The 22,818-nt window shown below is 35.6% G+C and overlaps 4 protein-coding genes across 7 annotated transcripts in view; 3 read left to right on the top strand and 1 right to left on the bottom strand.

The window, feature by feature from the left end:
- Positions 1-233: 233 nt before the first annotated feature.
- LOC105223596 (putative inorganic phosphate cotransporter) lies at positions 234-2,481 on the top strand. The gene is made up of 6 exons (XM_011201354.4): positions 234-370; positions 444-631; positions 709-1,158; positions 1,235-1,619; positions 1,867-2,105; positions 2,170-2,481. The coding sequence occupies exons 1-6, from the start codon at positions 319-321 to the stop codon at positions 2,296-2,298; spliced, it is 1,443 nt and encodes a 480-aa protein (XP_011199656.1). The 5' UTR covers positions 234-318; the 3' UTR covers positions 2,299-2,481.
- A 669-nt stretch (positions 2,482-3,150) lies between these two features.
- Positions 3,151-6,137, bottom strand: LOC105223616 (mitochondrial import receptor subunit TOM70). Of its 4 annotated transcripts, none has more exons than XM_049446640.1 (4): positions 5,910-6,137; positions 5,683-5,848; positions 4,592-5,623; positions 3,151-4,522 (listed from the first exon to the last, which is right to left on the bottom strand). In XM_049446640.1, exons 3-4 carry the CDS (start codon positions 5,574-5,576, stop codon positions 3,732-3,734), a joined length of 1,776 nt encoding a protein of 591 aa, XP_049302597.1. In that variant the 5' UTR covers positions 5,577-5,623; positions 5,683-5,848; positions 5,910-6,137; the 3' UTR covers positions 3,151-3,731. The 4 variants fall into 4 exon arrangements, with proteins under 4 accessions (XP_049302597.1, XP_049302596.1, XP_049302595.1 ...); XM_049446639.1 differs by having other exon boundaries at positions 5,705-5,848; XM_049446638.1 differs by having other exon boundaries at positions 5,720-5,848.
- Positions 6,138-6,967: 830 nt separating this feature from the next.
- Positions 6,968-9,540, top strand: LOC105223625 (T-complex protein 1 subunit delta). Its single transcript, XM_011201388.4, has 5 exons — positions 6,968-7,221; positions 7,628-8,280; positions 8,346-8,485; positions 8,546-9,230; positions 9,302-9,540. The coding sequence occupies exons 1-5, from the start codon at positions 7,116-7,118 to the stop codon at positions 9,317-9,319; spliced, it is 1,602 nt and encodes a 533-aa protein (XP_011199690.1). The 5' UTR covers positions 6,968-7,115; the 3' UTR covers positions 9,320-9,540.
- Positions 9,541-9,753: 213 nt separating this feature from the next.
- Positions 9,754-22,818, top strand: part of LOC105228740 (zinc finger protein 729) — a 32,592-nt gene continuing 19,527 nt past the window's right edge. Inside the window, exon 1 of the mRNA XM_049454449.1 lies at positions 9,754-10,094. Coding sequence (XP_049310406.1) covers positions 9,915-10,094 — 180 coding nt within the window. The 5' untranslated portion in view covers positions 9,754-9,914. The remainder of the gene's footprint in view (positions 10,095-22,818) is intronic.

Below are 22,818 nucleotides of genomic sequence, written 5' to 3'. Positions count from 1 at the left end.
AATATTTCTCAATTATTTATTTATATTTGATTTCATATAATAATAAACTCAACTAATCGGAAAAGCTAGTTCGAACCTTAGTTTATCTGGGTTTGTTTTTGAAACATTTGTGGCAGTAAAATACCACTTGGGTAAAAATATATCCGAGTATTTTATTAAAATTACGTTTTACATGTTAATTTTAAAATTTTGTATATTAAAATTTTTTTTATTAGTTTGAAAATGTTGTCAAACGAAAAAATTGGCACCCCTGAATTGTATAATTACTCGAAACTGGAAATAATGCTAATAATAAAATAAAAAGAAAAAATAAATAAAATGGAAACTATAGAAGATAAACGACCAGAATGGGGTAAAAAACTATCGCATAGTAAGTTTTAAGAAGAAAATATAGTGCTTACATAAAATATATGTATATGTAATGATAAACTTTTCCAATTTAGTTGTGCCGATACCGCAACGGGTCATCATGTCAATAATGGGATTTCTATCCATAATTAACAATTACACGCTACGTAGTTGCATTTCCGTTACAATTACACGTTTAGTTTTAGAGCGCAAATATTCGAATGAAACAACAGCTAGTGGAGAAGTTTGTCCAAAACCCGATATAACCATTGAGGAAGAAAAAGTAAATATACACATGTGTACAAATACCATATCACTGAGGAAATATAAAAGCAAGCGTTTCTTTCGTTTTCTACGTAGATACCGGGTGGCGAATATGATTGGTCACAGGAACTGCAAGGTTACATACTTGGCTCTTTTTACATAGGCTATATTATAGGACATGTACCTGCTGGTTTGCTAGCCGAAAAATATGGCGCTAAATGGGTGTTAGTTTGTGGCATGTCTACAGTAACGATATTAACATTATTAACACCCTTATGCATCACATTACTCGGACCGTATGCTTTAATTGTGCTACGTAGTGTAATGGGATTCGGTGCTGGCTTTTCATATCCTTCGTGTAGCGCACTATTGGCTCATTGGGTACCCGTACATGAACGCAGTTTACTGGGTGCTTTTATAATGGGCGGCGGCCAAATGGGTACCGTGCTGAGTAATAGTATTTCAGGCACTTTACTGCGTTACACTACATGGCCTTGGGTATTTTATACATTCGGTATACTGGCTACCTTATGGATTTTGTTTTTTGTAAGTTATAGTAGTACTGCCATTAATTCAATACCTTAAAATACATACATTAATGACTATATAATAACAATTGTAGATAATTTTGTGCTTTAGTGATCCTGATTCGCATCCCTATATCAGTGACAAGGAAAAGGAGTATCTGCTGAAACATATGGGTCGCCTTGGACGTGACCATAATTTACCACCGTTCCCTTGGATTCCCGTATTTAAGAGCAAAGAAATGTGGGTGCTTATTTTGGCTCAAATCGCGCACGATTGGGGTTTTTATGTTATGTCTTCATGTTTTCCGAAATTCTTAAATGATGTATTGCAATTGCAAATTCTTAAAACCGGCATATATTCTTCAATACCATTTTTGCTATTTTGGCTATCTTCGCTACTTTTGGGAGCAATAGCAGACTGTATAATTAAACGGAATGTGACACGAGCAACATGTGTACGCAAATGGATGACGTTCATTGGTAAGTCGATTGTGCAATTTGTGCTGTTATTCGCATGTCTTTCAAATTTACCGATTTGTAATAATGTCATTGGCAAAAACTAGCACTTTAAATGCAACAAGAATGAAATACTTTCTTCTTAACCGATCGCTTACAATATACATACACACATATGTATATATGTATATATATATATTTAAATAAGTCATATATTTGGCCGCTCACCTTAATTAAATGTATATTATCACACACATTTTTCGCACACTAGCTGCCACACCTTCTGGGCTCTTCATGGTTATAGCCGTATATATTGGTTGTGATACAGTGTGGATAATTTTAAGTTTTTCCATCTCAATGGCACTCATGGGCGGTTTTTATGCAGGAATAAAGCTAACTGCAAACGATATGACACCCAACTATTCAGCTACAGTTATGGCTATTGTAAACGGAATAGGTGGCATTGCTGGTGTACTCGCTCCGTATTCTGTAGGTTGGATTACTGTAAAGGTAGGAAAAGTATGGAAATATTAGTTATATTTAAATGTTACTAATTTAATATATCTATAAATAGACTCTATTTCATGAATGGCAGGAAGTATTTTGGTTAGCGCTTGCCATTCTAACCATACCCACAATTCCATTTTGCATTTGGGGTACAGCAGAAGTACAAGAATGGAATGAACCTGCCAAGAAGGAATAATTATTCTTATTCATCATAAAATTACTGCCACAACCAATTTGATTGGAGTAAGATAGCAATAAATTTGTTTCGACGGAGTACAACGTACTTTATATTTAATAATTAGCAAATAGTTACCACTACTAGTGACAATGAAGCATTCTCCTTGTTAATTTATTTCCCCACATCTATCACTCACAATTTACTCACCTTTACTAACTTATATTTACATATTCCTTTGTGGTACAATTTTTAATCAATAATAAATAATTACAGCCAAACTTTACTTATTTTAACACCGAATTATGAATTTTAAAGTCATTTTGATTTCCGCCCGCGCTTAAATGGCATTTTTTCGCCGAATTGGTTTTACAGTTAGAAACAGTGTTGCCAGTTATTTGAGTGAGTGGTGTTGTAAAAGCGTATGTAAATGTCAAGTAATTTTTGTTCTATTACATAAATCAGGAAAAAAAGAAATAATCATAAACATTGATATAGTAAAATTAAAGAAATAACTTATTGTAAATCAATAAAATGGTAAAAACAGAAAATTTTGCTATCATACTGTATAAATAATTCTGTAAGAATGCTTAGCTATTCTATATTCGTCTTCACCTTAAGAACCGGATGCAAGTTTCAATATGCAAACATTTGTAACAACGGAAACATTAATATATTGTATATATAACGATATGACGAGATGTCAGAATTATCAAGGATGTTCAACTTTGAGGTTATGTGGAGATTATGTGATTTTACCAGTTTCAAAATCATTTCGGACACAAATAGGTATTTAGGCATAGAATCAACTTACCTGCATAAGGAAATTTTGCCTCAGATTATTTATGAAAAATTATTTATAATTAAATCAAATTGAAGTATTAGTATTAAATTTATTTATTTTTATCAATAACAATGATCTAAGCGTACATAGGTAATGGGGTAATTTATTTCTGAATGTATACAAGATGTCCTGAATAGCATGTACAAAACGAAATTCCTTTATAACAAAAATTAAAAAATTATGACTTTCGAACAATTAACAAGGCCAATGCTACACAACAAAATTGCTATAATTTTTTAAAATATCTGTATGCAGCAGTTTGTGATTGTTACATATTTATTTCTTATACTATAACGCATATACTTTTATGCCGCATATTAGAACAGTATTAATCTTTTGCGAATATTTAAAGTTAAAATATAAAAAACAATACAAAGCATTAACACTTTACGAAATTGTATATATTCAACTTTAAATACTGCAATGATTATACTTTCTAGGCCACTGTTTCGTTTTCAGGAGGAGAAATGCTTGGAGACATTCTTGCTGCAGTTTGATTTTTTCTTAACTGATTAAAAACTATGTTATGTTTAGTTAGTTATATTGCAAGAAACTTGAAACAGGATCTACTTTGTAAATATCTTAAGTATCCATTTTTACACTACGCTGTTTAAACAGCTGCCGGCATCATTCCTTGCTGCGCTAATGCTGATATTTTTGACATATCAATACCCAATTTGCGTGTAACATTTAGTTGAGCAACCGCCGCATTACGTAAAGCATACAAATGACCCATTTCTGATTTGCTCTTTGATAATTTTATAGCTTTCTCGAAAAGTTCCACAGCACGATTTAGATTAGCACGTTGCACTTCAATAGTGCCTAATGTTTCATATGCCAATAAGCATTTATTGTCCACCTCTAGCGCTTGATTAATTAATGTAATAGCTTTGTCGATGTCACCCTTCCATTGCAGTAGCATTACACCACGATGTACATAGAGAGATGCATTCTCTGGTGCTACCTTTAAGGCTTTCTCATAAAATTGATCTGCTTGTTGGAATTGTTGTTGATCCGCCAAAACTTGTGCCATCAGACTATAGCATTCAATGCAGTCGGGGAATTTCTCAATGGCATTTTTGAATTCATTCATTACGATCATAAGGCGCATTTGATCCTGAGACAATAATGCCATACGATATTCGGCGTAACATTTCTGTATGTAGGCCATTGCGTGATTTGGTGATAACTTCACTACTTTTTCAAACTCACTTAATGCTTCTGGCAATTGATCGAGCAGTATATAAATTTGCGCACGTTGATGATAAATATCGGGATTATCCGGTTGCAATTTGGCGGCGGCATCGAAATCAGCTAAGCCCAAATCTTTCTCTTCCTTCTGTATGTGTAGCGAGGCACGTTTAATAAGAGCAGTTGCACGTAACGCAACATCAGCATCGGCTATAATAAAACAATACATGTATATAAATGAAAAATTCACACATGCAAAAAAAATATAAATTTAAGTACCGTTATTTATCACAGCATCAAAATCTTGCTGGGACGCATTGAAGCCACCCGAAAGCAGATAAAATGTGCCACGCAATAGTAAAGCTTCACTTTTATATTGTGATTCAGATTCGGATGTTTCGATTTCTTCCGTACAAGCTGAAATCACATCTTCATATTTCATTTCGTCCAAAGCTTTTTTGGCACGCGCAAATCCCTTCAACTCCGCTCCTTCTTTTGCATCGGCAATGGATACGCCTACAAGTGGATCCGCCACAAATGAACGCAAATAAGTCTGAATAAAGTTACTTGATGGCAATACCGGTACATGTTCTTTGAGTCCACGCTCAGTATCCTCACGACCAGTTTGTTTCAGTATGCGATCTGCATACATTATTGTGCTGTTATTTTGGAACATTTCCAATATACAGGTCGCTGTCACATCATCTAAACATTCCATCAAATCATTTGTGGCTTCGTGTGCTTTAGCTCGTCTATAATATGCCTTTGCATATTGAGGATTGAATTCAAGTGAACGCGAACAATCTTCTTTGACACGATTCCACTTTTTTAACATTTCATACGAGGCAGCACGGTTTTGATAAAATATTGCAAGGTCAGTACGATTTTCAATCGGGCATTTATCTATGGCTTTATCGTAAAACGAGATTGCTTCGTCGTACTTGCCATTACGATAGCAAACATTGCCTTCATTCTTGTACATGGTAGCTTCCTTAAGAGGTGACAACTTTTCACTTTCCAGCTCGACATCCTTTTTCTTTCGCTCTAATTCCTTATCTTCGTTAGTACCATCAATAGATAAGGTTTTTTGCTTGTCTTTGGTGGATAGTCCTTTCTTACGATCAGCATCGTTATCGCCGATTGGTTTCTTTTCTTCTACAGATTTCCGGTAAATGTAGACACCTAAACCAATCGCGACGGGTGTGCCGATCAGCAATGCCAATTGCCATCGCGTTAAACTTATAGAACCGTAACGATATGCCATAATTATTTTATACTGGTTTACGTCTTGAATAACCAATGAAGTTTTCTCTAAAACATACAAAATATACTTGAATTTTACAATATATAATATCAATAAATTCACACACAAAATAACAGTTCGTAACGCACTTAGCGCATTCGCACCTTGACGTTACATCAGTGTGGTGTGTGTAGATAAGAAACTGGTAATCACGTTAGTGCTAATTTTTTTATTTCAACATCGCGCCCAAGATCATAAAAACAAAAGATGGTAATCGATTTTTCTTTTGGCAACTAAAGCAAGAAGGAACCGGTGTACTGGGCGGAAAGAATGTATGCGTGCATACATATTTACCTCTGTTTTCTTACTCAACAATTCCGCTAGTAGTTACGTCGAAATTCGTTAGTTTGAGGCGGAATGCAATGCACGTTTTAATTTCTGGTTGTCATGAGCTTGATTCTTATATTTCAATGAGAATTTTATACATAAATTAATTTGTTTTTCTCACGAAAGAACGAATATTCTGATTATATCGGTGAGAAGATAGCTCGAAAAGAAATAAGTGCAATTTGACATGTGTATACAGAGTTGCACAACAATCTAAAGTAAACGAAATCTAGTACGTTCAGAGAGCGCCTGCCTGTAATCGGTTTTTAGCTTTTATATTATGTTCAGACCGAAAATTTCAAAGATTGGATTACATTTAATCATTTCATAACCCAACAGTGTTCTCACTGCCGTTAGAAAGATCAAAAAACAGCTGTTATTGTCATTCATGAAGTCACATCGCTTAATATTTATCAAAAGAAAACATTGTCATATAGTATTTTGTAATAAAAGCCGTCTTTTTTCAAATATTTTCCATATAATAGAAATAGTGGATGCATTTTTTCATTTGTTAAGTCTATTTTCAGGTGAAATTAGATTCATTGCTTTAAAAAAATTTGTTTGTTTACATTTTTTCCCCTTTGTAGTGTCTAAATCAGCTGTGATAATGTAACAGATTTCCAATGTTGACAAATAGATGGCGCAAAATCAGAGCCGCACAGAGAGATTTTGCGTGGATCAGTTTCAAATCATTTCAATGAAGTGATTTGGAACTGTCATTTTTGTATGGCGAAATCTTGATAATTTTTTAAGATTAGTGGGATAATCTATTCAACAGCCGAAATCGTGTGATTAAGTGTCGGTCTGAACATAGTATTAACCTTATTTAAATTGAAAAACAGTTATTTACATATACACATATAATATCCAAACATAATTTGTTTTAAAATCTAAATTTTTAAATTTATGAAATTTCTTCATTTATTCCATATTATTTATATTTTAAATATATAGAATAAAAATCCGGTAACATGATTTTTGGCATTTTCTTTATTGACAGTTTCGCTGTCAAAATTACAATCCACCGTGAAAAAAAGTGAAAAACTCGAATCAGGTTCTCTTCTGCGTTGGATTTTTGTTCGGTGTTCGCTAGTGATTTTAATCCGTGAAAATCGTGAATAAAAATTTATTAATCAATTAAAAAGTGAACAAAATCATATAGCCAAAAGAACAATGGCTCCGAAAGCAAACTTCGTTCCGGTTAAACCAAAAGGCCAAGCCTTTAAAGATAAATCAAAACCGGCTGATGTGCGTCTATCAAATATTCAGGCAGCAAAAGGTTAGAAAATTAGAAAATCTTGGTTGATTTAGTAAAGATTCATTTATTTTACAATCAACGGACAGAAATCATATGAAAATTGTGAAGAAAATGTGTATAGAACTTCATATTTAATGAAAAATTATACCAGTTGGTTGATGAGCAACAAAAAATGCAATGGCGGCGTCAAAACACCACAGCACAGCTGTCTAGAAAATTCCTTTCTTGTTTTCTGTAATAGGGTGTGTGTCAACGTGATTCATACCAAACGCATTTAAAAATATGGAAAATCAAGAAAATATGCCTATGTACATACATATATTAAAAATAAATAAAATGAAAAATTTTTCATATTCAGTTTCTTGTGACGTCATTATTCAAAATCATTACTCATTGTAACACCAACAAATATTTGTTTTCTTTGTAGCCGTTTCGGATGCTATTCGCACCAGCTTAGGTCCACGCGGTATGGACAAGATGATTCAAGCCGGCAATGGAGAAGTATCGATCACAAATGACGGTGCTACCATTCTGAAACAGATGAATGTACTCCATCCGGCAGCAAAAATGTTGGTAGAGCTATCACGTGCTCAAGATGTTGAGGCCGGTGACGGTACAACTTCAGTGGTTGTCATAGCTGGTGCTTTATTGGAAGCGTGTGAAAAGTTATTGCATAAGGGTATTCATCCTACTGCAATTTCCGATTCGTTCCAACGTTGTGCAAACAAAGCTATTGAAATTCTTACGGATATGTCAACACCAATCGAGTTAACTGATAGAGAAACACTCATTAAAAGTGCATCAACTTCATTGAATTCCAAAGTAGTTTCTCAACAGAGCAGTCTATTGGCTCCCCTCGCTGTGGATGCTGTACTCAAAGTAACAGAACCAGGAAAAGAGGGAGCTGTTGATTTGAAAAATATTAAAGTTATCCGCAGTCTTGGTGGCACCGTCGAGGATACCGAATTGATTGAGGGTTTGGTGTTTACTTCGCGTTCGGCTGGAACAAATGCACCAAAGCGTATTGAAAAAGCAAAAATTGGCTTGATACAATTCTGCATTTCGGCACCAAAAACTGATGTAAGCATTAATTAAAGTGAAAATAATATGCTCTCGTAATAATTAATAAATATATATTTTACTAGATGGATCACAATGTTATCGTGTCAGATTATGCTGCTATGGATCGTGTATTGAAAGAGGAGCGTGCATACATTTTAAACATTGTAAAGCAAATCAAAAAAGCCGGCTGCAACGTACTTTTGGTACAAAAATCAATCTTAAGGTATATAACATGAAGACAACTTACTTGAATCTACTTTTGAATATATATGTCTATTTACAGAGATGCTGTTTCTGATTTGGCGCAACATTTCTTGGACAAAATAAAGTGCCTTGTTGTCAAGGATGTTGAGCGTGAAGACATTGAATTTGTCTGCAAAACATTAAATTGCCGTCCTATTGCATCGTTGGACCATTTTGTTGCTGAAAATCTGATAAATGCTGATTTAGTCGAGGAAGTGCCAAGTGGTACTACGAAATTCGTAAAAATTACTGGCATACAAAATCCGGGACGTACAGTATCTATTGTGTGTCGTGGTTCCAACAAATTAGTGCTTGAGGAAGCGGCACGTTCATTGCATGATGCACTTTGCGTAGTGCGTTGTTTGGTCAAGAAGCGTGCACAAATTGTTGGCGGTGGTGCACCAGAAATAGAAATGGCTTTACAATTGGCTGCCTATGCGCAAACCGTTGAAGGTGTTGACGCTTACTGCTTCCGTGCATTTGCTGATGCACTAGAGGTTATACCATCAACTTTAGCTGAGAATGCTGGTCTTAACCCAATTGCAACTGTAACTGAGTTGAGAAATCGCCATGCACAAGGTGAGAAGACTGCTGGTATTAATGTGCGCAAGGGTGCTATCACCGATATCCTGGCTGAAAATGTGTTACAACCATTGTTGGTCAGTATTTCGGCAATTTCATTGTCTACAGAAACAGTGCGTTCCATTCTAAAGATTGATGATATCGTAAGTAGATGAATTCATTCTCATATGTACCTTGTGCTAATTTCTAATTTTTTTTCACTTTACTCTATTAGGTTAATACCATGAGTTAAATATATCTCAAACTAATATTGGAAGGAACTTATGGACAAGCCAACACATTGTGAAGTCTTTTTCTAAACATTTTTTGTTCGCATTAATCATTAATTTTACTTGAACTTAATAAGTACATGTGTATGTATGTTTGTTGGTTAAAGAACCGCAAACTGTTCATTCAATTTCGATACTACATAAACAAAATATACTTGCTGCTTTGATTAAACTACATACTAAATTTTGTGTTGTTAATGGGTTACTTCAACGAAATATTTCCAGGGAATACTCTAACCAGAGCCAGAATAGTGAGATTTACTATAAATTCATACTGCCTAAAAGCGAAACAGCTGATTGCATAGTAAGAAGAAAAAATAAAAAAAACCTTTGTAATTAAAGGGATTTTTTATTCCCGTTTTTCTTACACTTTTAAATACAACATTGAGTTAAACCAAATTGTCAAACGTATTTACCATCGTAAGTGATTTACACCTGCATCGCTCTACACTTTCATAATTCGATCACCAGCACAACAAAATAAATTTGATTACATTGCAAACTGCATATATAATGTTTAATATTTATAAACATAATAACACAAATTTTTAAGTGATCATGTCAAATACTTTCGAAGATTGCAGCAGCTACCTTCCTGATGCCGAATGGCAATTTTGGTGTAGACTCTGTGCTAAGGAGGATGTACGAAATATCAATATATACCCAGAACAAAACAAAACTGAATTGGCCACAAATTCCACTCTGATAGACTTTATAGCGGAGTTTTTTAAAGTTCATGTATCTATTTCGATTATCATTTTCTATTCAAACATTTGAAATTATTTTTATATTTATTTAGATACGACAGAACGAAGATTTACCACATTGGCTTTGTGCACAATGCTTTACATCGGTTTCGGCCTTGTCCAAATTCACAAATCAAGTGAACAGAGTACAAAGTATGTACAATGAAATACAAAGTTCTGGACACAGAAAAGCGGAAGATTTCCGGGTTATCCGAGAAAACTATAACTTATTCGGGTATGAGTTATTTATGTTTGACATATCGGATACCAAACCATCTATTGAAAATATTTTTGTTGCTGATGCACCAAACATAATTGAACACAAATCATTGAATAGTATTGTAAAGCGTGAAGTAATAACAGATGAATTACAGAACGGCATCTTCGTTAACGAAAGCGAATATAATAGTGAATTCCAAGATCCCATTGGCGCCGTTGAGAATCATACTAACAAAGTAGATAATACTGAATTTCCAAGTAATAGCATAAAAGACAGTAAAATAGAAGTAACTAGCAAAGTTTATGGCAAAATCCATCGATTAGAAAAGCGTAAAAATTCTTCGGATGAGGAATCGAATGTAAACAAACACTTTTGTAACGATTGCGCATTAAATTTCAAAAGTAGGAACTATTATCTTATACATATGAGAAAAAAACATGGTGTTGAAACACCACCTAGTATTATTTCTTGTCCACAATGCTCTAGAACTTTTAAATCTAGTTTCAATTTGAAACGACACATAATGATACATCGACCTGTAGCAGAGAAGAAGATATATCCATGTCCACAATGTGATCGAAAATTCCAAACTAAGGAATGTGTTTTGCGACATATAAAGTTTGTACATGAAGATATACGTTCGTTCATTTGCGAAGAGTGTGGTGAGAGTACACGTACGGAAGCTACACTACGGGAACACATGCTTATACATACCGACTATGCACCTTTTGAATGTGAAATTTGCAAGAAAGGATTCAAAAATCGAGCACGTTTGAAGGTACGTAATGCATTAAAGAGCATTCATAAGATACTATACAAAATATTTACAGAGACATATGGAGATGCACAGCGATCATAAACATATATGCAGTGAATGTGGTTTAGAATTGAATTCGCGTGTAACCTTGAATCGTCATATGCTTGTTCATTCTGATGAGATGCATCATAAGTGCGATTATTGTGGACGCGAATTCAAACGAGCAAAAACTTTAAAAACTCATTTATTACTTCATAGTGGCTTAAAACCATATACATGTGACTTCTGTGACAAAACGTTTGCCAATGGCTCAAATTGTCGTACTCACAAAAAAAAGTCGCATCCCAAAGAATTGGCGGCTTTAGAGGCTTCCGGAGAAAAGAAATTCACCAAAAATATCCCTAAATTAGCGGTTTTAAAGTCAGTGTAAGTAGACAAATTGGAACAACAATTAAATCCTAGTTTAATAAAAATCGTAACCGTTGCAGTACGCGCACAGCTGAAGATCTACTTCCCGTGGTAACCAAACAAAGTGGAAATTTTTCTTCCGGCAAGAAACCGAAACCCCCATCTAGTTGTAAAGATGAAACACAACAACATTTAGAAAATAAAACATAATGTGTGTTATAACAGAACTACTTTGCTTAATTGGAGTATTAATTTTTAGTCGTACAAGTTATTGGAGTATCCAAATAATTATACTTGGATGAAGGCTCAATGTCCTTAAAACAGATTAGTATTTAAACGCTATGGTATATCAGAAGCCATTGATCTATTGCTATTAACATAAAATTAAAGTTTTCGTTCATTTTTTATTTTGTGTCAGATTTAATATTTTGTCAAAATATACATACTTAAAGATTTCAATAATTTTATATTAATACTCTCTGTTTAAATGAGTTAAGCATCCACCCCTCTACTCGGTAAAACTGGCGCATCCTAATGCTACATCGCAAGTCACCACAGCTGATGGCATTACAACACACCACACAACAGCTGTTCCCCAACCCAACCAACAAAAGAAATGGACAACGGGAACGCTCGATCTAAACGAGCCGGACATCAACAATCGTTTTGGTTACATTCGTCACTCATAATTCGTTCGATACACTGCGCCGCGATAACGCCTCACGCTATCCTACAGTAAAACATTTCACCGATCCTGTGCGCGTTAATTCGAATTCTCAACCATCCAGAGCGCTACATCATATTCGTTCTAAACAAATCCAGCCGCACATCAGCTTTCGCGCCTTAAAATTCGTGACGCAGATTCGACCGTCAACATTCGTTCTACCTATGTATATGCACATTTCCGCTCTTTGAGCAGCTTTCGTCCAGTGTCCAAATTCGCTAAAACTCAACGTTTTTCTACAACGATTGCGCACTGGAATTGTTGAAGGCATCACCTCCTCCGATCACTCAGCGGTCCGGTTGACATCCTCCCCGCTCCGTATACTTACGTGTGTTCGGATTTCAAATAGAACATTGTATTTTTCGGTTCTAAATAAACTTTAAATTATTTTCTACTTTAAATACGTGAGCGTTTTATTTAATCATCTTGAAAGTGATAAGTACATTTATTTGCAAATTTGGCAGCAATTTAGTCATGGTCCTTCGAGCCGGATGTTCGAAATCCTGATATGAATTATATGGCGCTGGATCAAGTTTTCGGCTATTTTTATTGATTTTAAGCACAAAGATACCAAGTTTCATTATGATATCTAAATTTTACTCAGGTTATAACTTGCACGGACGGACGGAAATACGGACAAACATATAACTATATAACCCTATATCATATTCGATTAGTTTTAGGTGACAGCTACAACCGTTAGGTGAATAAAGCTATTATACTCTGCAGCAACATGTTGCGGGGGAAAGGAATTCTTATATAATAATACTAAGATAGGGCTAAAAGCAGTCTTGACTGGACTACAAAATTCGCCTAAAAGTATGCTTTGAAAAAGAAAGATTTGAAGACTGTTTACATACCATGATTTTTTTCTTTGATTTCTATGCCTGAGACATATGTTAAGTCTTCAGAATAATTTTAAAATGAGGCTGAACGAGTAAATCGCCTTATATACATACATTACACATTGCAATTCTAATTAATTTATTATCAGTACATAAAACGTAATCAAAGCATATACTAAACATTATACAAACTAATTTTTTTATTATTTTTTCTAACCCCATTTTTAACGTCTTGAGTTTGGCTCAACACCAATTATTATAAACCAATAAAATACATATTTCTTTGACCACTTAATCTCTTAACCTTAATTGAATAACTACAACTACAATTATACTCACATATATCATAACATTCTCAACTATCGTCCCTTAAATATCAAAATTAAAAAATACTCTGCAACTATGGACTCTGCGACCAACAATAGTCATGGTCCTTCGAGCCTTAACGAAAGGCACCTATAACCGGCAAATTAAAAGCAATAGTAACTAATATAACAATAATAAATCAATTTGGTGGCAATCGAAGTGCGAAAGTTAAATATACTTGTGTGCGGTGTGCAGTGAGAGATAAAATAAAAAAAATAGTGCAGTGGAACGAAAAAACAAAGCTGCGGAGACAAAAACATTAACTTACAAAAACAAAATACACGGGACTTTACAAACACAAAAAAAAATTAATCGGGCGCGAAAAGTGAAAGCACCTAAACAATAACACAAACGAAAAGTGTGGTGAAGTGACAAAAATAATAACTAATATATTACAAGCAAAAGACAAACATATACAACAACAGACAAAAAAATAAAAAGTAGAGTGGAGCAAAACAAGAAAAGTGTGGCGACTCGACAAAAATACATACATATATGAATGCAATAACCAAAACTGAGACAAATATACATAAAACAAAAAACAAAACAGTGCAAGACAATAAAACTGCAATACAGCGGGCGCGAAATTAAAGTAATATTTCGCGGGAGTGAATCGCAAGAAAATACATAACTATTTACAAAGAGCGGGCGCGAATTAACAAAACAGAAACTGAAAACATCAAACACCAACAAGAACAGCAAAGGACTGGGAGAAAAAGGCAAAGGCTCAAGCACAAGCACAAGCACACGCACGTACAAATATCCACATACATACACTCATAGTCCCCAAAACCCCCTGGCGGAAATCAACGTGAGTTGTATCGATTCCCATTAATATTTATATATTCGCTTTTATGTATGTTGCAAAAGCAAAAAATTAGAATTGTATTTCTAACCAAAATTCCGTTGGTATAAAAAAAAAAAGAAAAAAAGAAAAAACGATCACCAAACTGTTTGTTCGGTTTATTTGCCGGTAAAAACCGAAATACTGCTAACAAACAAAACAGTTTGGTAATATATACAAATTATTGATGCCGATAAATGCTTAAAGTTGTGTTAACTTTCAAGTACAAACTTGCAATATGTTCTGACAATACCCCCTAAGTTTAACAAAATAATAAGCGGGATTGCATAAACTGAGTAAGCAAAGGCACAAATTATAATCAGAATTATAACATAAAAAACAAAGTAAGAGAGGCAAAAAAAATACAAACCTAGCGCCTTTAATTTTTTTCAATTCCGTTTCTGCGCTCTCTTCTCGAACATATGTACATATATAAATATATTTGTACATATGTATAATCATACTTAAAAATCTCAAAATATTACATATTAACACATATTCAAATCTTCAAAGTCCGTATTGGCTACTATTCGGCAATACCTCTTGTTCTTTGGCAAACAAAAACAAGCAGGATTGCGTACAAAAAGCGAATTGATCTCTTTATCGAGCTCTCAATTGCTTAATATAACCATACTCATAAGCACACTAAAACTTCGTGCATACTTATGTATATAGCGAATTGATCTCCTCAGCGAGCTCTCAATTGCACAAAACATAAGCACATACATACTTACATACACACAAGTCCAAGTATTAGGGTGAACCTAAATACTAACATAAGGACGTAAAAGGTGGTAATAAAGTAAAAGTGCGGATATTTTCAAATTTAAAGCTAAAATAAAATAAACAAATAATGTTATTTCACAAAAATGGTTAATAACGAAAAAAATCGTAATACACCTGCAGCAGCTTTACGCTCAAAACAGGCTATTAAATTCATTTCAGAAAGTGACAGTTTAACAAGATACTGCACTAGATTTGCCTCCTCACCGATTCATGAAAACTCTGAATCGTTATTAGAAATCAAAAATCAGAGGAGGAGTAGAGAAAGGAGGAGTAGAGAAAGTATCAGCTGATGTTATGTAAACAAAGGCACAGCTGAGAGGTGCCACTGTAGAAACGTCGAGTGTACTCCGGGGTTGAGTTTCTATTGGAATCCAAGATGGTCGACTTTTAACCAAGATGGCCGACTTTTTTACCGGAAAATGGTTGCATTGTGTTATTTTCTTAAATTTTATGGAAAAGTTGTCCCAAAAATATTGGTTATATATAAAACTTTAATATATTTTCAAAAGAAATTTGTTTTATTTTAATATATATTCTCAAAGATGAGAACAATATGAGCAAATACATGAAAAATTGAGTTTTTTATTTATGCCTCTTTTTAACTGTGGTAAGTCAATAAATGTTCACCACAGAAAAATGTTACGAACAAATAAGCAACCATGCCGAATAGTGGGGTCTAGATTATGCTCATTCACAGCCATATTTACATTTTTGCCATCGTAACGAAGGTTTTTGCAAGACAATTTGTTTTACTTTATTTCATGGTTAAATCCTTTACTATGGTTTATTTAGTTATTTTAATCTATAAAAAGTGTTTACAATTTTCATGGGACGATAAACATCAGATCGGCTGCGATTTTATTCCAATAAAAGTACGAAATAACCAAACATGGCCACGTTAATATTGCTGCGTAATGGGTCTGGTGCTGTTACAATTTTATGATTTAAGAGATAGTCAAATGTAGTTATCAAATTAGTTGGCCGTGAATTCGAGACAAAATTTTAAATTCAATGGCGTTCTCGTGTAAGAGATCGCATGGCACAATTCCGATTACTTTGGCGCCGCGATCTGAAGGTACCGTTGGAAAGAGGAAGTCCTCTGATTAACAATTATATGGTGCTATAGGTACCGCAAACGCTTAGTTTACGAGATATTCGACCTTAAAGTCCGAAAAATCGCAAAATTGGACCATTTCAAGACGCTATTTCACCACATTAAACGCACTTTTTTCACATTTTTCACTTCAAATTAATTAATTTACACTATTAACTTTTAAATAAAACCACATTTTACACATTTAACAGGTGTTTTACCTAAAAAATCTTTATTTTAAAAATTACATTTTACACTTGTTTGAACCTCATTTGTTTACCAAAAATTACGACGAAATGGAGCGCTGCCATGTGATGATAAGGCAATTCGTGAAATTCCTCTTTTTTCGCAAAAATTCCTCTATTCATGCATATGGATATTTTCTTGTATAAATTTATTAAGCAAATAAGCAATATTATATACGGTAAATGTTCAGCAGAGCGGCTTTTCCGAAAACGTGCACCAATTTTCACGGGAATTGTCTTAAAAAATTCGTTTTTAATTCCGATTCACGAATATGTATGGCGCGTTATTTAATTTTATGTTATTAATTGGAAAAATAAAAAGAAATTAAAATATCGATATTCTCAATATTCGAGTCAGAAAGAAAATTTGTAAAAATGAGAAATACATATTATAAAAATAATAATAATTGGAAAAATAAAAAGAAATAAAAATATCGATATTCGCAATATACGAGTCTGATCGTGAATTGGCAAAAATGAGAAATACATAGTAGGAAAATTTATAATTAATTATTATTGCAGAAAGAAGAAGAATTTGGACACAGAAGAATTTTGAACACCGGGGTTTTGGACCGACCAGGGATATTATTTTTCGAGCGCTCGAAATTGCGAATATCGATATAAAAACGCTGTGAAACGCTAAAAAATTCTTCACTTTTGGTTTTTAAGGTGTGGCAACGCTGGTTTTCCTCGTAAATATAAACACTCTAAACTTTTCAGCCATAAATTTTATATGTGATTTTAAATTACTAAATTTGGCTGAAAAATTAAGAAATGAAAGTGAAAATCGAACTGATTTCAATGTTAAGAGTGTATATTTAATTATAGTGAAAGAAAAACGTGAAAAATTCTGTGAAACATGGAGAAATAACATGTGTTCTTAGTGCGAATTTTTGATTTTTTAAACGTGAATATTTTTAAAAATATTAGCTATTTTCACATGATTTTTGGATATTCCACCTCTATAGAAGCCCCCCTATCCGTACATACCCCATTTATACGGAAATTCGGTTTTTTTACCCCGCCGCCAAAGTAATCGGGATCGTGCCGATCGCATTGCTAGGTAAGCTAAAATTAAACTTTATATCAAAAGATTTACCATGTATTTTTTAAATTCTTTATAGAATCAGCAAAGGAGCTGGTGTAGAACGCTAGTCCCAAACCAATGAGCTTTGTGCTTGAGGGTGGAAGCAACTTTTTGAAGAGCAAATACTACGGTGAGCACATTCGGATGTTGCATAACCTGTTGTAAATTGCGCTTAGAATCCCGGTACTGCTGGTCAGGTTTTTCAGGCTGTTGGGTAGGTTTTGAGCAAAATTGAATTTACATACTTTCTAATAGCTAAACACCCACCTTGCAGGTCAAAGCGTTACAAGTTGAGCGAATTAATTGACTGGTTTCATCGTGTTATGCGCAAAGATGAAAAATGGTGGGGATACCGTCATTGAGACATGTGTTGTGATCCTACCTTCTTATTGAAAGCCAAGTTCACGAATGTATTACCGATGTCGTTCCCTCCAACATACCGTGGTTGAAGAATTTTGGTGTACAATCAATGGAAGAGCAAGTACCATGAGAATTATGACCATATCGTGCTGCGCAATATTATGATGCCGAATTGGGGAGTGGGGGGAACCAGCTCCACCAAAACCGATAGAACATCGGGATGAACTACGCAAATAATAAACAACACTCATCAAATGAAAGTTGGCAGCGTTGGTGACTAAGCAGCAATTTGAAAAAGAAACATTTGCATCTACGCGAAACCAAAACCGATAGAACATCGGGATGAACTACGCAAATAATAAACAACACTCATCAAATGAAAGTTGGCAGCGTTGGTGACTAAGCAGCAATTTGAAAAAGAAACATTTGCATCTACGCGAATTACAATTCGTCTTTACATCTAGTGAATTATGGTCGATTATGAATGGTGTGGAAGTTGATATTTAAACTTTAAAAAACAAATAAATGTAATTTGGCTAATATTGATATTTAAACTTTAAAAAACAAATAAATGTAATTTGGCTAATAATGAGCCGCTATTAAAAGTTAAGGAATTTGAGTTGTATTTTTAATTGGGCCAAACAAGTTATTATCGATTTGAATAACTTCAAAAGGAATATATTTCGAACAATCATTTATTTTTTTAAATATTGTTACAAAAGTAGTATTAAGTTGTGTTACAAAAGTAGTATTAAGTTGTATTTGTATTACTATATGCATCCCTGATTATGAACAATAGCTGTAGGTATATGGAATAGCATTTGTCTTGTTGTAGACATCTGGCGCCACGGCTGTCTGCTTGAGAAACAATAGACATCTGGCGCCGCACTGTCCGCTTGTCGAAACAATAGACATCTGGCGCCACAGCCGTCTGCTTGAACAATTGCAGAGTCTGGCGCCGCGACTGTCTGCTTGCGTCTGGCGCCGTATAGCCGTATGTTCTGGTAATTTCCAGACGCGATATTCTAGAAGGACACGTCGGCATCAGCGAGAAGTGCGTGGCTATATAAGCCGTGGCAGCGCCAACGTAATCAACCAGTGCTAAGAGTAAACTGCTATAGTGTAGACGAGTTGTGAAATAAAGAGTTGTTGAATTAAATTAAACAGTGTTGATTTTATTTGTCAATCCAGAGATACGAACCTAACAAAGTAAACTAGCAAGAGTAAATTCGTAACAATTGGTGTCAGAAGTGGGATTGTCAAATAATCCAAATTCAAGATGGTTAAATTCGGAGAATTGAGAATTCAGCAATTAAAAAAGGAACTGGAGGAGCGTAATTTGCCGATAAGCGGGCAAAAGGCGGATCTGCAGGCACGATTACGTGAAGCAATGGAAGCGGATGGAATTAATGTCGACGAATTCGAATTTGATGGCCCAGAAACTTCTACAAAGGTAGAAGAAAAAGTAGAAGAACAACGAACATCATCAAGTGTGGACATGAACATGCTGTTAGTGGCTATTAAGCAAATGGCAGAGAATGCAGTGCAAACCGAAAATCGTCTGGCACAGCAAATGACGCAAATAGCTGAAAATACATCACAGTTAGAGTCTCGCCTTACACAACAGATTACGGAAAATACTACACAACTACAAAAACAAGTGCAAGAGAAATTTTCAAAATTTGAAGACGAATTAAGCACTTTAAAAAATGGCGAAGAAAATTTAAAATCAGAAGTTCTGCAATTAAGTAATCGTGTGCGAGAACTGCAACTACATGGCCCTGCACCATCAACAAATAATCAAAGATTGAAGGCACCCACATTCGATGGAAGTATTCCATTTCAAATTTTCAAACTTCAGTTTGAAAAGACAGCAACGGCCAATAATTGGAATGCAGCGGACAAAGTGGCGTCCTTGTTTGTATCATTGAAAGGACCGGCAGCAGAAATCCTTCAGACTATTCCAGACTGTGAACGGGACAACTATGAGGCATTGATGAGTGCGATAGAAAGACGTTATGGTAGTGAGCACCGGAAACAAATATACCAGATCGAACTGCAAAATAGGGGTCAGAAGATGAACGAGTCATTGCAAGAGTTCGCAACTGAAATAGAACGACTGGCTCATTTGGCAAATGCAGATGCACCTGTGGATTACATTGAGAGGGTAAAAATTCAATGTTTCATAAATGGAATTCGTGATGTGGACACCAAACGCGCCACATATGCAATGCCAAAAAGAACGTTTGCTGAAACGGTTTCGCACGCCCTCACACAGGAAACAGCTTCCCTACTAAGTAAACCAGCACCCAAAGTACAAAGGGTTGAAATGGAACAACCGGCTCTGATGGAGGAAATATTGAAGACTCTGAAGACAATTGCTGCACCGCGAGTAAATACAACAGGCAGATGTTTCAACTGTGGAAAAGCGGGTCACTTTGCCCGAAATTGCAATATAAAAGTAAACCCATCAAAACGGAAACAACCAACAGATAACGAGGACGGAGCATCCACATCTCACAAGTCGTTAAACTAAAACGGAACAGTTCAAAGGGGCGTGAGCTGGTTCCCACAACTATTTGCCCCACCATCTCGATATCACAAATAGGTCGCCATGACAACAATCTTACTATCAACGGTATCGTAAATGGACGACTGTCAACGCTTACTTTGGATACTGGTGCCACACATTCAATTATCCGACCGGATGTGGTAAGAGGAACGGTTGAACCATTAGTCGGTTGCAAGCTTCGAACGGCCACCGGAGAGGAAGCAGCTGTCGCGGGAAAAGTGTTTTGCGAAGTGATGATTGGTACCCTGGAAGTTAATCACACCTTCATCGTAGCAGAAATCACGGATGAAATTATAATGGGAGTAGATTTCATGATTGATCACGGGGTTACTTTGGATTTAAACAAGCAAATGCTGTTTTGCCAGAACATGGAGATGCCTATAAACACCGGATATGTGACCAACGTTGAAAGTAAGAGGGTGATTGTTGATGATAATCAGAGTATTCCACCAAAATCTGAGGCGATTGTATGGGCTAAAGTGAATGGAGGAGGTGGGACTGAAGAGTTGTGGATTGTGGAACCAACAAAAATAGATACACCCATATTGGTAGGAAGAACGCTTGTGAAAACTAGAGAAGACGCCACCATTCCGGTCAGAGTAGTGAATGAATTCAACACGCCTATAAGGCTGAAGAAAGGAGCAGTAATTGGACAGTGCCAGAATATAAGTGCAATAGCACGATGCGAACGGTCAGAACAAAAGCCTACTATTGAGCCACAGCAGATAAGTCCTACATTCCTAAATAATTTACTGAACGAACTGCATGGAAATGAAAAATTAAAAGCAGAAAAACTATTAGAAAAATACGCATCCATATTTGCAAACGAAGGAAACACAGGAAGAACCGGCATTGTCAAACATCGCATAAATACTGGAGACGCTAAACCAATCCGACAAGCTCCGCGTAGGGTTCCACTAGCAAAACGTGAGGATGCTAACAAAATTATTGAAGACATGCACAAAAACGGTGTAATCGAACCTTCAATAAGTCCATGGAGCTCACCTATCGTCTTAGTTAAAAAGAAAGATGGTAGCACCCGTTTCTGCGTAGATTATAGGAAGTTGAATGATGTCACAAAGAAAGACAGTTATCCTCTACCGAGAATCGACGATACCTTAGACACCTTGTCTGGAGCGAAATGGTTTTCTACATTAGATCTACAAAGTGGATATTGGCAAGTCGAGATTGATGAACGTGACCGTGAAAAGACCGCTTTCAGTATGGGCGACGGGTTATGGGAATTCTCTGTGATGCCATTTGGGTTATGTAATGCGCCTGCAACGTTCGAGCGACTGATGGAACATGTGTTAAAAGGACTCAACTGGAAGACATGTTTGGTGTATCTTGATGACATTATTATCATGGGAAAAAGTTTTGATGATCATCTGAAAAATCTAGAGGAAGTCTTTCAGCGAATAGCATCAGCCGGATTACGCTTGAATCCCAAAAAGTGTTCATTATGGAAGAAGCAGGTCACATATCTCGGACATAAAGTGTCAACTGAGGGGATTCACACCGAGGAGGGAAAAATAAAAGCAGTTAAAGATTGGCCTCAACCCACCAACATACATGAACTCCGCAGCTTCCTCGGCTTATGCACGTATTACCGCCGTTTTGTACCTGGATTTGCGAACGTGGCTAGAAGTTTACATGATTTAACAAAGAAGAATCGCCCGTTTGTATGGCAGTTGGAACAAGAAAAAGCGTTTGAGCAGCTTAAAGAACTACTTTGTACGGCGCCGATGTTGGCTTATCCAATATCTGGAAAGAAATTCATCCTGGATACAGATGCGAGCGCTTATGGAATTGGAGGTGTCCTGTCTCAGCTCATCGACGGACAAGAAAGAGTAATTGGGTATTACAGCAGAGTGCTCGGGAAACCAGAGAAAAACTACTGTGTGACGCGAAAAGAACTACTAGCTGTGGTGGAATGTGTAAAACATTTCCACAAGTATTTGTATGGACAACGATTCTTGCTGAGGACTGATCATGCAGCATTAAAATGGTTATTACAGTTTAAGAATCCGGAAGGCCAAATTGCACGATGGATCGAAAGATTACAGAATTATGACTTCGAAACGGAACATCGAAAGGGGATTCACCACAAAAATGCGGATGCATTATCACGTCGCCCTTGTCCACTGGAATGTAAACATTGCTCCAAATCAGAAGGAAAAGAAGGTATAATCGACGTGCGATTACTGAATATAGAACCTGAAGATGATTGGACTCCTCACCGCATCAGAATCAATCAGCTGGAGGACCCTGATCTTGCAAAGCTGGTAATGGCCAAAGAAAATGGGGTACGACCACCAAAGGAACAAATAAGTAGCGAGAGTCCAACTGCAAAAGCATATTGGGCCCAATGGAACAGCATAAACCTCGTTAATGGATACCTTCATCGTA

Source organism: Bactrocera dorsalis, chromosome 1, assembly GCF_023373825.1.
Source record: "Bactrocera dorsalis isolate Fly_Bdor chromosome 1, ASM2337382v1, whole genome shotgun sequence".
In the NCBI taxonomy this organism is placed as follows: Eukaryota; Metazoa; Arthropoda; class Insecta; order Diptera; family Tephritidae; genus Bactrocera; species Bactrocera dorsalis.
The sequence above is the reverse complement of the archived record's forward strand: the minus strand, read 5'-3'. Positions and strand labels throughout refer to the sequence as shown.